Raw genomic sequence first — 17,447 nt, forward strand, 5'->3', positions numbered from 1 at the left:
AAATCAGAATTGCTCTGAAAGGGAAAAAGTCTTAGAAACAGCCTCTTGTATGGCCTGTGCTGATTGGTCAACTGAAGTTTATGACCCCTGTTTTCATGCTAACATCACGATTCTGGTCATTAGGTTTGCCTGTGTTTTTTTCCAATCTAGCTTTTCACAGTTCTCCACCCTGAACACATACTGTCAGTGGAATAGGTCTGAATATTACCTCCTTCAATCGTATTTTCTTCTTAGGCAGAGCATGGGGTTAGTACAATGATGATAAACATTAGGAAAGATTTGAGTTTGTGTATGGAGAGGAAGACTGCCTCAAAACTCTTTTTTTCTAGCTTTTGGATTCAAAATGTTTCAAGGAGATCTGTGTTACTGAATCTTATCATTTTTAAGACCTCCATTAAAATAAAATTAAAAATTCCAGGGGAAGACTCATACAGTTAACCTATTGTTAAATAGTACATAATGTTTTGTCCATTGTTTGAGGAAACTGGTTTTAGAATCCCGATTGTTCTGTGATTTAGTAATGTAAATACTTAGTTTTAGGTTAGCTTAGAAAAGGAGAACTATAAATTTCAGAATTTTAGTGTATTTGCCTCTCTCCGCCCTCGTGGGTATATTTATAGGATGTGGAGGCAGTAAGCTATATTCTAAGAACATGGTCTCTGGACTTGAAACCTGATTCCCACCCACACTGTTGTGTAACCTTTGAAAATACACTTAACCTTATAAAGCTTTAGTTACTGCATTTCTATAATGGGAAGCAACATTTACCTCACATGGCGCTTCTTGATATTAGTCTTGTAGAAAATAATCATTTTTATTAATTTGATCTTCAGTATTCAAAGTGTTCATTCCCTTTGTTCTTATAGGACTATAAAAACTACAAAAAGAGGACTATAGTTTTTCTATAAAAACTAGAAATTCAGGAAAGAGAAATGTTCTGATTCGTTTTCCTTTTTCTATTCTCTTTCTAGTTTATTTTTGTAAACCTTGCTACAATAGGTTTTTGAGACTTCAAGGAATAATTTTGAAGTGATGCCTCCAAAATTCAGTGTTTGTCATTTTAAGCACCAAGTCTATTTTTCACACTTGTGAAAGAAAGGGAAGCATTTGTATGGTTTTGTAAAATAGATTCCCCCTCTATATCTGTGAGCACCTGAAATTCATCATCAATATAAAACATTCCTCCATCCAATACAATTTCAAACCTACAACCAGCGAAGTATTTTGCAGGCCGACAGGTTTCATTTCTCTCGGATATGAAAGGCAATTCTTTCTGAAAATTGCTCCATTGAATTTTGCATTAAATTCCTTTCACGGTGTATCTTCTTAATTTTTAGGTATCATAATGGTATTGTGGTTGTTTTAAAGAACTCTTATTTTAAAGACACATACTCAAGTAATTTACAGATGAAATTATATGATGTTTGGGGTTTGCACCCCATATTTTGGGATGGGGAAAGAGGCTTGGGAGGAAACCAGTGAAACAATATAGGCCATGATATAGGAAACAACATTGCCTCCAAAAATATGACTTAGGGAATTGACCATTATAAGACAAAAAGGTATGAACTTGAGGCAGTAAATTAGTAGTAGTAATAGAGTACTATTACTCTATTAGTAGTAGTAGAAGAAGTAACAAGGCTTGTTTATGCAGCTTTTTCAGCCCTGTTTCTGGGACAGTGATGCCTTCTGTCTGTCCACCTGGTGCAGAAAGGATACCTTTTGCATGGGAGATTTATGTCCTGCTTTCAGGGAGACCAAGAAGGGCCAGAGTATCTTTATGTATCATTTGTTTCTCAAGGAACTTTAATTCAGAATAATCAATAAATCAGAGTGGCATGCTTTGGGGTGGTATAGTCTATTCTCCTTCACATGTATTTTTGAATTCTTTCCTTTCTAACACATTTTTGAATTTTTGTATTATTTTAATGGGCTTTTTCTGTCTACCCTCCTTTGTGGATTCCTGTCCTGTATCCCTCCCACTCATTTTATTGGCAGGTGTTACCACATACCCTTCCTTCTACTGCCCCGTGCCTGCCATGCTCATTAACTGCACTGCTACTTGCTGTTCCCTCAGTCTCATCTTTCTTCAGATCCTGTTCTTCCCTCCCTTCACTTACTGCAGTCCAGTGCTATTGTTGTGCTCTGGCTCTCACCTCTATCTGGGTACATATCATACTTCACTGCAATTACCTAAACATGTGTTCAAGCTGCAATCTTTTTATTGAATCATTGTAGTTTCTTGTTCCTACGGTTACTGTTAATACTGATCACAGAATGGGATCAGGTACTGAAGAAATATTTGCTGGATGAAATACACACCAAACATAAACAAAACGCACAGAAGTTACCTTTGCTTCAAATTACTCTATTTGTTTTCTGTGTGGCAAGTGATATCTACAGAGAATCCCATCAATGACCTTTGAGCCTCCTTCAATGAGTATATCCTCAGTAAGTCAAGCATGTAGTTGTTTCTCTGTTACCTCATATCTTACTAAAGCCACTGAAAATAAGTGTGAGTAATTGGATGAAGGGGGGAATGGAAACCAGAGTGAAAAGATAGTCATTAAATTGGCAAATTTAAACTCTTTTCTTTGGTAATTACTTTTGATTGGTGTTACATCTTCACCTGAAAGCTAGCTTTTTGAATGCCAGATGATTATAGTCAGACTATATGAAGACAGAAAAGCAAGCTGTTGCGATACTAGGCACACCCAGTTTTCCATCAGCACATACAACACACTGATCTCTGGTATCTTTTTTTTTAATCAGTAGCTGAGATTATTTTCAACAACAACAAAAAATTAAGCTCTTTTTTGAGGAGGCTCATCTACTTTCAGAGTATTTGAAAAACTTAGAAAAAATCTAAATCTATGCCATTCTTAAAGGTAGTGTAGTGTGTGTCAGCCCCCTCGCCCGTCTCATGGATCACTGCCTTCTTGTGGTGATGGGCCTTGCATAACTCAGTGAAGCTGTGAGCCATATTGAGCAGGATCATCCAAGACAGACAGGTTAAAGTGAAGAGTTCTAACAAATGTGGTCCACTAGAGGAGGAAATGGCAACCCACTACAGTATTCTTGCCTCAGGAACCCCGTGAACAATATGAAAAGACAAAAAGATACAAGACCTGAGATGAGCCCCTCAGGTCAGAAAGTGTCCACTGTGCTACTGGGGAAGAGCAGAGGACAATTACTATAATAGCTCTAAAAAGAATGAAGAGGCCAAAGTGGAAATGACACTTAGTTGTGGATGTATCTAGTGGTGAAAAAGCTGGCTTGAAATTCAATATTCAAAAAACTAAGATTATGACATCTGATCTCATCACTCATGGCAAGTTTGAAAGGGGAAAAAGTAGAGGGAATAACAGATTTTATTTTCTTGGGTTCCAAAATCACTGTGGATGGTGACTGCAGCCATGAAAGTAAAAGATGCTTCCTCTTTGAAAGGAAAGCTATGACAAACTCAGACAGCATATTAAAAAGTACAGACATCACTTTGCTGACAAGGATGTGTATAGTCAAAGCTGTGATTTTTTCCAGTGGTCATGTATGGATGTGGAAGTTGGACCATAAACAAGGCTGACCACAGAAGAATTGATGCTTTTGAATTGTGGTATTGTAGAAGACTCTTGAGAGTCTTTTGGATTGTGAGGAGGTCAAACTAGTCAATCCTAAAGGGAATCAACCCTGAATATTAATTGGAAGGACTGTTGCTGAACCTTAAGCTCCAATACTTTGGCCACCTTATGTGAAGAATTTTCTGACTGGAAAAGACCCTGATTCTAGGAAACATTGAGGGCAAAAAAGATGGGGCTGGTAGTGTATGAGATGGTTAGATAGCATCACTAACTCAGTAGACATGAATTTGGACAAACTCTGGGATGTAGTGGAGTTTAGGGAAGGCTGGCATGCTACAGTCCATGGGATTACAAAGAACTGGGCATGAACAACATTGAACAACAATGATAGGTTCCCACCTCCCACATGGAATCATTATTATAGTAGGGCAGAGAAATGGAGAGATATCACTTGCTATCATTCTAAAGCTTGTAAAAGGAAAATGAATATCATTAACCCCATGAACAAAAATATGAGATATATTTTATTGTTTGTAAGAAGGGGAAAATGTCATATCCCTAGAGGAAACAGTTAAATTCAGAAGTTGAAAATTTAAAGCAAACAAAAAGAAGGCATGAAATCTTCATGGATGGCCATAAACTATTAAATTTGTTTACAGCACTGTATAGAAAATGAGAAAAATTTGATTTGAAAGTTGGTATAACTGGAGAAACCAGTTAGTGTTATTTGTTATTAAAGTGGGTTTTTACTTCAGGAACAAAGTTGTATTGCCAACTACATACTGCTATATTTTATTTGTGTCCTCTTTTACTCATAAGTAACATTATTAATGTGTCTGCGTGTAAAATGTGAAATAAATATGTTAAGAAAACCATCTGATAGCAGCACATTTTGATCTTTCATTCTTAATTAATAGAAATAGATTTGGACTCATCCATATTTTTATCTTTTTACAATTTCCTATAAAAGTCAGATAGTATCTCTTGCCTTTTCTTGAACTTTTCAAATGCTATTCATAGAAATTAAATTAGGCCTTCCAGATCATTGTTTAAAATTGCAACCTGCCAGTCCCACTTCCGTTCCCCTTTAGCCTATTTTAATTTGTTTCCATTGCCTTCAGCATCTCACATATATAATATTTGTTGTATTAATTGCTTATTGCCTATCTTCCCCTATGTAAGAGTGTGGATTATCATTTGTTATGTGATATATGTCAACCACCTAAGAAGGCACCTGTCACATATTAGGCACTCCATTTATTTTGTGTGATGAATTAATGAATGAATGAACTTATAATATTAATAATCATAAAGCTAAAAATTCTAAGCAATTTTCCACACACCAAGCACTGTTCTAATTGCTGAAAGTGTGTTAGTTCCTCAGTTGTATCTAACCCTGTGACTCCATGGACTGTATCCAGCTAGGCTCCTCTGTCCATGGAATTCTCCATGTAAGAATACTAGAGAGGGTTGCCAGTCCATTCTCCAGGGTACCTTCCCAACCCAGGGATCAAACCCTGGTCTCCTGCATTGCAGACAGATTCTTTACCATCTGAACCACCAGGGAAGCCCTATATGTATAAATTTAATTTTCAGAATACCCTATGAGCTCCGTGCTATTATAATCCCCCTTATCCAAATGAGGAAATTAAGGCACATAGAAGTTAAACAGCTCTATAGTTACTGGCTAATAACTTATGTGGCTAATAATTCTATGGCTCAAATGTGGCAGAATCCCAATAGTAAGACAGGCAGTTCTGTGTCCTGGGCATGATTTTACCTGTTACACTCAGCTGCCTTTAGTTTACAGACATAGCCAACTAGGAAAAAAATAGGTACATATTTTTGTAAATAAATAGTTTTCAACCCTTAAGGTCTCTACACACCTGAAAGTTCATGACCCAAACACCTTGAGAATAATGGCTTGCTGAGGCTTCAGAGGTAAGAGGGAGCTGAGGGCAGTTTTCTGCAGGCTACTGCATCCCCTTTATCACTGTTCCTCTAACACCACTCTTGACAACCACTAGTTTGATTTGACTTTTGAAAGTCACCAATTTCTCAAGATGTCAGTATTCTTATTTTAAATGTTTGGGACTATATGCTATCAAATGTCTTCAGACGTCCAAATTCTATGGTTCTAAAAACGTATTTCTGTGCTCTGATGTGCAAGTAAGGTATTGACAGAAAGAGGGGGGAAAAGCCTTTTCCTGTACCTAGTGCTGGCCAAGTCTTTTCTATATTTGAACTTTAGTAGAAATCACACAGAATTCCTAAAGGAGATGCAAATTAAATGAAAGTTGAAAGAGAGATTGAAGATAGAAAAAAATGGCTTTTCCAAAATGCAAAATGGCCCTTCAGGTTCTACTAACAAGCACCCTTAATTTTTCTATATTTGGGGCATGCCTAACACTGGATGGTTCACACATTTTCACTTCAGAATATGAGCTGCTCTTTCTTTTCCTGTGTGTATGTGTGTTTTTTGGCCAGATCATTTTTTCCTCTTCTCTCTCAATGTGGATGAACTATAGAAATTTGACCGAAATCTTGTTTCTATGTTTATTTGGTGAGATTATTTCTTTCCCAGTTGTCTTAATATTAATTATTTCAAGTTTTTATCAATCCTAACTTAACTACACTATCAGCTTAAAATGAACAAACAAGCAAAAAACCCCCGAAATCATCTCTGTGTTAGGGGAACCCTAATATGAAATGAAAAGTAAAATGATACCTGGTGGCTCAGCAGTAAAGAATCCGCCTGTCAGTGCAAGAATCTCAGGTTTAATCCTTAATCCAGGAAGATCCCCTAAAGAAGGAAATGGCTACCCACTCCAGTATTCTTGCCTTTGAAATCCTATGAACACAGGGGCCTGGGCTCGGGGGAATATAGTCCATGGGTTTGCAAAGAGTCAGACGCACCTTAGTGACTGAGTAACAACTGCTTCTTTAGAAATCATTTCCACAAAAGTTTAAAACATAGAATTTACTGTGTGACCCAGTAATTCCAATTCTAGGTATATATATTCAAGAAAATTGCAACATATGCCCACACAGAAGCTTGTAGATGAAGGTTCATAGCAGAATTTTTCATAATAGTCAAAAGGTGAAAATTATTCCCGAAGTCCATCAACTAATTAATGGATACAAAATACATGGTATGTTTTGCAATGAAATATCTCCAATTTCCTTGAAGAGATCTCTAGTCTATGTATATACATATGTATACATAAATGCATATATATGATACCTTCATACAAATGACATCTTCATACAATGCCATCATACAATGATATCTTCATACAAATGCATACAAATGTATGCAGGTGAATCTTAACCTGGGAATATATTTCTTATAAGAAACAAAGATCACAGATCATAATCAAAATGCTATTATAAGTGTATATAGTTCTAAGGATCTAGTAAGGTAGAATCAATAACTAATTATAACAATGAAGGTCAAAAAATATAAGTGAAAGTCACCAAGAAAACTTAGAAATTTTGTTAAAAATAGAGAAAATAGAATACTTGCACAATGAAATATTCATATAACCAAAGTATAGAAAACTTCAGAAAATATTTTATTTTTAAAAAGCAATTCAAACAAAAATCAATCCATTTAAAATATATGAAGACAAACTAGTTAGAATGTTTATTCAAATTGTTTACAGAATTAATGTAATTCTAATAAAATTTCAGTATTTTTTTTTGCTTTGAAATTTAGAAAACTGCATTAAAATCAGAAGGAAAAATAATCAGATATGTATCCTTTTCAATTTGGAAAAGTAAGGAGAATATAATATATTTAGATATACAAAGCTGTGGTTACAAGGATGAGGTGAAACTAGGTATCAGTTCAGTTCACTTTCTCAGTCGTGTCCGACTCTGCGATCCCATGGACTGCAGCACACCAGGCTTCCCTGTTCATTACCAACTCCTTGAACTTGCTCAGACTCACGTCCATCGAGTCAGTGATGCCATCCAACCATTCATCCTCGGTTGTCCCCTTTTCCTCCTACCTCCTAGTCTTTCCCAGCATCAGGGTCTTTTCCAGTGAGTCAGTTCTTCACATCAGGTGGCCAAAGTATTGGATTTTCAGCTTCAACATTAGTCCTTCCAATGACTATTCAGGACTGATTTCCTTTAGGATTGACTGATTTGATCTCCTTTGCAGTCCAAGGGACTCTCAAGAGTCTTCTCCAACACCACAGTTCAAAGGCATCAATCCTTCTGTGCTCAGCTTTTTTTATACTTCAGCTCTCACATCTACAAAAGGCCACTGGAAGAACTATAGCTTTGACTAGATGGACCTTTGTTGGCATAGTAATATCTCTGATTTTTAATATGCTGTCTAGGTTGGTCATAGCTTTTCTTGCAAGGAGCAAGTGTCTTTTAATTTCATGGATGCAGTCACCATCTGCAGTGATTTTGGAGCCCCCCAAAATAAAGTCTGTCACTGTTTCCATTGTTTCCCCATCTATTTCCCATGAAGTGATGAGACCAGATGCCATGATCTTTGTTTTCTGAATGTTGAGTTTTAAGCCAACTTTTTCACTCTCCTCTTTCACTTTCATCAAGAAGCTCTTTAGTTCTTTGCTTTCTGCCATAAGGGTGATGTCATCTGCGTATCTGAGGTTATTGATATTTCTCCAAGCAATCTTGATTCCAGCTACTAGGTATAACACTAGTTATAAGACTCAATTATGGTGGAAAATGTGTCAGATGTTTTAAAACATGTATTTGATATGCTTTTTACTCTCTTTGCTCTTCTTGAAGCTGACCACATTGTTCTTGAATATTATTCACCATAAATCGAAGAGAAATTTTTATGGCAGTTATTTATGGTTTTAGCTGGTTTTGGGGTCATTATCTGACTGATGATGGGCAGCGCTGCAGACTAGTATGTTGGCCGTAGGGACCTAGGGTACCAGGTCTAGTGCCTGTGCACTGATATGAAGGACCATATCCTGGGTCCTCTGGAGTACAGGGTGGTATCCTGGGGAGGCTGTGGGCTCAGGGGATCTTAAGGCAGCCCCACCCTTGTGGGATTACTTGTCCTGATGCATCCCAGTACTGGTGTAAACATGCTGGTGGTCAGGGCGAGGTCCCATTGCTAACAGACTTGAGGAAAGATTCCAAACTGGCGCTTACCAGTACCATTGTCCACATGAAAGAATGAGCTCCCCAGAACGACTGCCACCGGTGTCTGTATCTCCACAGTGAGCTTCAGTTTCCTTCTGCCTCTTCTCAAGGCTCTTCAAGATGAGCTGGTGGGTCTGACCTAAAATTACTGCTTCCGCCTTGAGTCCTGGAATGTGAGAGATTTTGTGTGTGTCCTTTTGAGGGGAGTTTCTCTTTCCCACAGCCCTCTGACATTAAGCCCCTCCTGGCCTTCAAAACTAAAAATGTTCTGGGGGTTGGTACAATACTCCCAGACTGCAGAGCCTAATGTGGGGCTCAGACCTCTCACTCCTTGGAGAAAACCTCTGCAATTTTAATTATCCTACCCCTGCACTGCCTAAAATATGTGGGTGGAACACTCTGAAGTTACATGTTTATCCCAAGAGCAGAGGCAAATGTGTCATTTTAAGGGACCATTTACTTCATTTTGAATATAGAGGTGACAGTTTCAAAGGCAGTTACTTGTCAGAATTTAATCACTAAAATCTACACACATTATTTCAAGGTTCAGTATGCTTTCTTTGAGAAACATTATGATATAGAAGAATAAACTTCAAATTTGTTTGTCAAATGCTTTTGTCAAAAGTCAAAATGCTGCTGGCCTTGATATTCGCCTAGTAGTTACTTACATTTTTGATTTAAAATTTTGATTTAAATTTGATTTAAAATTTTGATTATATTTTTTATTTAAAAATATGTGTATACTTATATAGTACCTACCATTGAAACCTTATAGTGATACTGGTTGCATAAAATGAGATGCTGTATGTATGAATACACAGTGGTTATTATGATATGTAGTAAAAGCCATGTTCCTTAGTTAGACATAAAATCAACACTATTTTATATGCTGAGGTTATTTCAAACCAATATAAAATGACTCTTATTTTCATTTACATGATCAATAAAGTTTGAAACTGATTCGTTTATAACAACACAGAACTTTAAAAATAAAAATGTTTTTGCAACAAAGTATGCAACATAAGTAAACATCAGATGTTTTTATAATTAATATAATCTGAAATTTTAAATAAAGTCTATTATACATGAACTTGATAACAGTGCACAATTGCTCTCTTATTATTTTTATAATAGTGCTTTTAGTATTCCACAGAAACATAGCCAGTGAATGCACAATATTCTTAGTTACCATTATGAGGGGCTCTGTACATTACAACCTTTTCACTGTGTCTGCTGTTAGCTAGAAAAATGCTGGGAGCAACAGCAGCTACTATCAACAGGGAGCCATATTAATTATTTGAAATGTGCCTCATAAGAGGAATCAGCAGACTTTATTACAAGTCGAATATTACTTGAAACGAGGAGGTTACTCTAACTGTTATCATAATCTATGTATCGTTAACTTTCCTTGTTTAGGAAAAGAGATTAACAGCCCTATAAAGTGCTTTAGTAAATGTATAAAATACAACTGCATATCCCTTGTAGAAAGAAAATGATGGGTTCTCTACTTGTACCCAGTTTTTCTTTCATATAAAGTGGCTTTAGTAATTGAACTCCGTAATTATACTTTCTTGCCTTAAAATTCTAATTGCTTACTGGATTATCAGTATACAAGCTATAGCTACTTTGAGCATTAGAAAATCCTTTTGTGTTTAAGTTAGAGTTTTTTTTTTTTTTTTTTCAGTCAGCAACTTGGTCTTCAAAAGAACTAACACTTTAACTCATACAACAGGAAGTGTATTACAAGTTTGTGTGTGAGCTGGCAAAATACAAGACACAGAGAATGAATCCATTTACCTGCTTTTTATATTGTAGGTAGTTATTATTTTTCCATCAAATACAATAAGCAAGTAGGAATAGTTTTAAATAATAGTAAAATTTTTAAAAAGTAATAATAAATATAAAGTTAATTTGGATTGTAAATAAGTGCTATTAAAAGTGTTATCTGACATGGATGCCTGTCTGCAGATTGTTACTGATCTGACTTGAAATAAGTGCAAAAATTAAAAGTGATAGAAACATTTAAAGCAAACTGAGAGTATTTAATGTCTCTTTAGAAATGAAAAATGGGAACTGTATTTTGTATGTCTTGTTTTCAGTTTTTATATTTCATCTTTTTTGCCAATCACTTTTATGGGGTTTTTCAAAGTGTCATTTCACTATAAACATGATTTAAAAGCAACAAGAACAAAATTGGAGAAGGAAATGGCAACCCACTCCTGTATTCTTGCCTGGGAAATCCCATGGAGAAAGGAGCCTAGTGTGGTTGAGTCCATGGCATCACAAAAGAGTCGGACACTACTTAGCAACTAAACAACAACAATAAAATTAGCTTAAGAAAGAGTGTTTTAATTGGTTGATGTTTGGATGACACATAGTGTTTGCATTTTATAAGGCTATGAATTCAGTGTGAAGAGAGATGTGTGAAATCATAAAACTAACCAAAAAGTATAAAGACATTATTATAATATCTCAACATTTATTTTTGGGTCCACAGGGCAGGCACATCATGGACAAGTATCATACATCTCTCCACCAATTCACCTTGACTCTGACTTGGAAAGACCCCCTGTTAGAGGTGAGTTGTTGTATTCTTTTTTTTAATATATTATTATGTAAAGAAGAAGAGATTCTATTCATTATTTGATGAAGATAATCAATTAAAGATGATTATAAATATGTATGTTGCAGTGCAATGCCTGTTTAAAAAACAGAAGGAAAATGGTTTGTAAGGAATATGATAACAGAGAGTAAGTCTTATTTATAAAATAAGATGTGAAATTTTTTTTTGAGAAATTCTTGTAAACCAAATAAGAGATGTGGCTCCATAGTGGAAGAAATACTAGTTGAAAACCAGCCTAGATTTAAAGATTATCATATAATCATTACCTTTTTTATTGGAACTTTCTTCTTCTACTATCTTTTTATATCTTTTTTTAGTAAATTAAGATATCTTAAACTAAGTTGCATTGACAAATTTATTTCCTTGCAAATTGACATCTTATGTTTTATTTTTCTTTTAAAAAGTCATTTTAGTATTAATAAAATTTATTTTTAAATTGTATAAATTTAAATTATATATTTAAATTGATGCCATATGTTTAAAGATTTTTAAAAATAACTAGTCATACAAAATAGAAATTAAAAGTAATATTTATCTTATCTGCAGAATTTATCTTTCTACTTTTAAAGGATTATTAACAAATTTTAATGTTGTATAATGTTTAATCAGATGTAATAATGGACACAAGTTTTAGTTTCATAAGTACCAAATATCCTAAGGTTAATTTTTTTTATTTAAAGTAATACAGTATATTTTCTTATACTTTTAATAATATGCAATAAAAATCACTAGATCTGTCTTTTATGAGCATGTTCTCCATACAGTTTCCTCTGCTAGGAGTCTCTTTTTTTTCTTTTCTACCCATTAAGTTTCTACCAGTGTTTCAATGCCCTGCTTTATCTTCACTTCCTCTGTTAAGCCTTTGCTGACTATGTGTTAGGCGGAAGCTAAGTTCATGCCTCTGTCCTCTGTGCCTGCCTCAGTTATTGTACCTAAATCATTGCATTTTATTTTTTCAGGCTGAATGTTTCCGTTTCTTTTTTATAAGGTCCTTGAGGGCAAAAGTGTCATAATTATTATTTCTCCCCCAACCGCTGGTCTGTGCTTGGCACATAATGGGAAGTCATACAATGATTTCTAAATGTGACAACCTATATTGTGAAGGATGCATCCTCAATTTTTTTAAGAAGTGAGCTGAGCAGGGATAATAAGAAATTTCACAAAGGAGACACAGAATGTACCAAAATATGGGTTTGTAAAAGTTGTGATATTTTTAAGGAAATATGCTAGGTGCACAGTAACATGAAAGCAGATTTAGAGGAAGAAACTGGAAAGATGTAATGAGGCAGACTGTAAAGGATTCTGTGTCATATGCCAAGGAGTTTGTCTTTTATCCTGGAAAAAGAAAGTCAAATATTTTTAGATAAGTTAATGGGGTGTTACATTATAACATTACCAGTTCTTGATAACAGAAAAATATCGCTGTCGATGTAGATGATGCAAGATTGACAGAGAGAGGCTGATTCAATAATCTAGGTAAAGATGAATAGGAAATTAACAGTGTATTGGTGGCAGTGGTAGGGTCTGAGAAGTATTTTGAAGAGACATAGCATTGACTGAACAGATACAAGGGAAAGAGCGGAAATACCTCTAAGATTGCTATACTGATTAATTACCTGAATGCTTATAATGTAATTTCTCCTCATGAGGGAAATATGAGTTATGAATGGATGCCTTGTTTTAACCTTGCCTAGTAGAATGTCATTTCCACCAGAGGTGGAGGCCTACTTATGCAAGTTAGTGATTTTAATTCAGTTCTTTATACGTACTGTATGAAGAGTACTGTACAGTCATGAGTAGAGTAGTATAATAATCCATTCCGGAATTTAGTGGCTTAAATCAAGAAACATTTTTTATAGTTCTCAGAGTTGGTTGCACTGCATGTACAACCATGGGAAGAGTACTGTACAGTCATGAGTAGAGCAGTATAATAATCCATTCCGGAATTTAGTGGCTTAAATCAAGAAACATTTTTTATAGTTCTCAGAGTTGGTTGCACTGCATGTGTGCTGACTTGACTGAGACTGGATATTTAGTACTTAGCAGACTGGTCTGTTTTTCAGGGGAGAAAACTCACTAACAGGTTTGGTAGCCATTGATGTCATCTTGGGGCTTCCCTTGTGGCTCAGATAGTAAAGCGTCTACTGCAATGGAGAGACCCAGGTTTGATCCCTGGGTCAGGAAGATACACTGGAGAGGGAAATGGCAACCCAATCCAGCACTCTTGCCTGGAAAATCCCATGGACGGAGGAGCCCGGTAGACTGCAGTCCACAGGGTCGCAAAGAGTCGGACACAACTGAGCAACTTCACTTTCTTTCTTTGATATCATCTGGGTGGTAGCCATATGACTCTCATCTTCTAGCAGGCTAGCACCAGCTCATTCCCATTGTGACAGGATTCCCAGCAGTAAGTAGGAAAGTCCCAAAGAGCAGGTATTGTTCAAGACTGCTTGTGCCATGTATGTTATATCCTATTAGCCCAAGTCAGTCACATAATCATCCCCATACTTGAGAAATAGACTACATCTCTTGAAGAAGGAACCACAGTCTAAAGGACGATGGACAGAAGAAGGAGAGGAATTCGGGCCATGTCAACCTATAGTATTCTTGCCTGGATAATGCCATGGACAGAGGAGTCTGGCAGGCTACGATCCATAGGGTTGCAGAGTTGTACCTGACTGAAGCGACTGACCACACACACATACAAGCAACCTATTATAGCTAAGCAGATAGAATAAAATAAGTTTAGAATAAAATTTGACAAAAATTGAGTGATAAAGGGATTAAGAGACAATAATTTTAAACTAGGGTGTTCTAGAACTTTCTTGTCTTTAATTCCTCAACTGCTACACAGAAGACAGAAATAAGAACTCAACAATGTCTTTGTGAGGATTAGGGATAATATAGACTAGAGTCTGACATTTGATAAGCCCTAGATAAATTGTGGCTATTAGTATGTACTTTTGGGTTTGCTGTTGTGGCATATGGGAAGAACTTTGGCCTTGAGGCCAGACAGACCTGCATGATCTTAAGCAGCTTCTGTCTGTCATCTGTAGCACAAGGCTAGTAATGCAACCCTGGCAAGTTTATAAGGATGATTAAGTGAAATAGTTAGGGTCAATTGCTGGCAAATAACTTGACATAAACTAGACTCTGAAGAGTCAGTTGGCATTATTAAGAGCTTCACTTTAAAGTGGCATCATCTTAGTAAAAGTAGTGATGACACTGATGTGATGAAGAATGAATTACTAGAATCCAACAGTGTCCCTGCTTTATGAAAAAGTGAAAGTGTTGGTCCCTCAGTCATGTCTGACTTTTTGTGACCCCATGGGCTGCAACCCACCTGGCTTCTCTATTCTTGGAATTCTCCAGGCAAGAATACTGGAGTGGGTAGCCATTCCCATCTCCAGAGGATCTTCCCAACCCAAGGATCAAACTTGGGTCTCCTGCATTGGAGGTAGTTTTAGTTTTTACCATCTGAGCCACCTCAAATTGTGCTCTCGACCTTAGAAGGATTGTCCTGATAACTTGTAGTTCTCAAATCTTCCTTCTATATGCCTAAGGCCCTCTTAAACTATGCTGATTAATACAATTACAGTTATAGTTATTAGTTCTGAACCTTTTTTAAATGAACATTTAATTAGATAAAGAGGTTTATATAAATCATCAAAATTGTAGTATACAAGATCTTGTTTTTTTTATGAAAACTATCTAATATTTAATTTAAAAACAAATATTGGAAATAGTGTAGAGTAGGCAATATTGTTACTTTGGAACCAAAAATATTTCAACTATCACTCATTTATCGTCACTTACTATTTTTAATTGTACTGTATATTTTTGATGTTTTTATGAAGTCAAATGATGCAAATGACCTATAAATTATCTTTATATAGAGAGAGAGTCTCTCATGCATGTTATAGATTTTTATTTGAATATATGCAAAAAGATAATTGAAGTTCTTTATTTTGGAATTCTATATCTAATAATTTTTGTTAGATTATATAGCAATATACTTTAAACTACCTGAAAAACCATACTAGCTATTTTAGCTTTTCTTTTTCTGCTTTTCTTCCATAACTTTATATATGTTGAAACTATGAGAGCTATGTCTTGATATTCCTCTCCCGCCTACTAATTTACAGTTCACTGTATTCTATCTCTCCCTTCCTATACCAGTTTCCATTAGTGTACATGGATGTTCATGTTTTAGGAATTCTTGCTATATACATATTAATTCCTTGAGTATTTTACAGACTTGACTATATTTTCATAGAATATCATACTTAAGTTTTTGACATCAAAAAAGCAATACAAAATGATATTTAGAATGTAGGAAAGAAAGCTGTGACAAAGCTAGACAGCACATTAAAAAGCAGAGACATCACTTTGCCCACAAAATTCCATATAGTCAAGGCTATGATTTTTCCAGTAGTCATGGATAGATGTGAGAGTTAGACCATAAAGTAGGCTTAGTACTGAAGAATTGATCCTTTCAAATTGTGATACTGGAGAAGACCCTTGAGAGTCCCATGGACTGCAAGGAGATCACACCAGTCAATCCTAAAGAAATCAACCCTAAATAGTCATTCAAAGGATTTTTTCTGAAGCTGAAGCTTTAAAACTTTGACCACTTGAAGTGAAGAGCCAGCTCATTGGAAAAGACCCTAATGCTTGAAATGAATGAATGCAAAAGATGGGAGCGGCAGAAGATGAGATTAGTTAGCATCACTGACTCAATGGATATGTATTTGAGCAAACTCCAGGAAGATAATGGAAGTCAGAGAAGCCTGGTATGCTGCAGTCCATGGGGTCACAAAGAGCAGGACACAACTTAACAAATGAACAAGAGTAATAACAAAACATTTACCAATGTTATCACAGGGGATTTTTCAGTAGAAAGTATCATTTATCCAACATACAATTATATATCAGATTACTTCTGATATTTTGCAATTTTACACTATTCTCACCCCCAAAACTTTGTATTACTTGCTACTTTTTTTTAAATAATGATTTTGCTTTTAGTATTTGAGATAGTGAACTAATTATTGGTAATTTTGGAATTATTTTTAAACTGATATTTTTTAAAATAATTATATAATTGTTTTCAAATATCTATATTACATTTCCATTTATTTTTCATGCTCTTAAATTTTATATAATGTATGAATCACTCCAGTTTTAATGTACATGTCACCATACTACCTCCTTTCAGTTTTCTTGATTTCTTTCACTTTTGCTCTCATTTTGGGGGGCAAAAAGTGTATCTTTCAAAATTGATGCATTTGTTTGTCATAATATATTTCTTCTTTGATAATGTGTATTCTGTGACCAACATGCTTATTGTAACCATATGGAAAATGTAGTAGCACGTTACCAAGTAACCTTAAATAAAATGTTGAAATTTATATTTCAGCGTAGCTGAAGTATATAAATTCAGTAGCACTTACTCAATGATGAGTAAATTTGAGAGATGCTGTTCTTTAAATGTAATGTGATCATACATGGCATTTGGTCACATAATTTATGCCTGTGATGATTATATATGCATTCTGCAATTTACAGATTTTATTACTGAACAGGGGTATAAATTCCAATAGTTTACTAGTGCATTAATGTCACAATACATTACAAGGTAGTTAACCAGAGCTGCCACTATAAATAGAAAAATAGTCACGGCCCTCACTATAAACTACTTAATAAAAATAAGATCCTGAATCAGCATTCACCATTATAATGATTTTAGTCACAATACATCTCATTAATCAGGACTTAAAAAGAAATAGTTTTATCTAGAAGGCTTATTATTTTTAAGCCCTTCATTATTAAAATGTTCGTCACAATTTGTACTTAATTTAATGGGGTAGATTATATATTTCTTATGCATATATATTCTCTATGCTTTTCAGACATATTTCCCAATTTTTTGTATTAAATTGGAAATGAAAGTCTACTTTGGTAATTTTATAGCAGATTTGTAAATAAGGACAAGGGAATTCTTCAGTTCAGTTCAGTTCAGTTCAGTTGCTCAGTCGTATCCGACTCTTTGCAACCCCATGAATCACAGCACGCCAGGCCTCCCTGTCCATCACCAACTGCCAGAGTTC

General features: G+C 35.3%; 1 protein-coding gene across 9 annotated transcripts in view; it reads left to right on the forward strand.

The window, feature by feature from the left end:
• Positions 1-17,447, forward strand: part of ADGRL3 (adhesion G protein-coupled receptor L3) — a 945,437-nt gene that overhangs the window by 670,868 nt on the left and 257,122 nt on the right. For all 9 annotated transcript variants that reach the window (XM_013964661.2, XM_013964654.2, XM_013964662.2 and 6 more), the window contains one exon: positions 11,212-11,292. In XM_013964661.2, the coding sequence (XP_013820115.1) occupies positions 11,212-11,292 (81 nt within the window). The remainder of the gene's footprint in view (positions 1-11,211; positions 11,293-17,447) is intronic.

The sequence above is a fragment of the Capra hircus genome, chromosome 6, assembly GCF_001704415.2.
Source record: "Capra hircus breed San Clemente chromosome 6, ASM170441v1, whole genome shotgun sequence".
NCBI lineage: Eukaryota > Metazoa > Chordata > Mammalia > Artiodactyla > Bovidae > Capra > Capra hircus.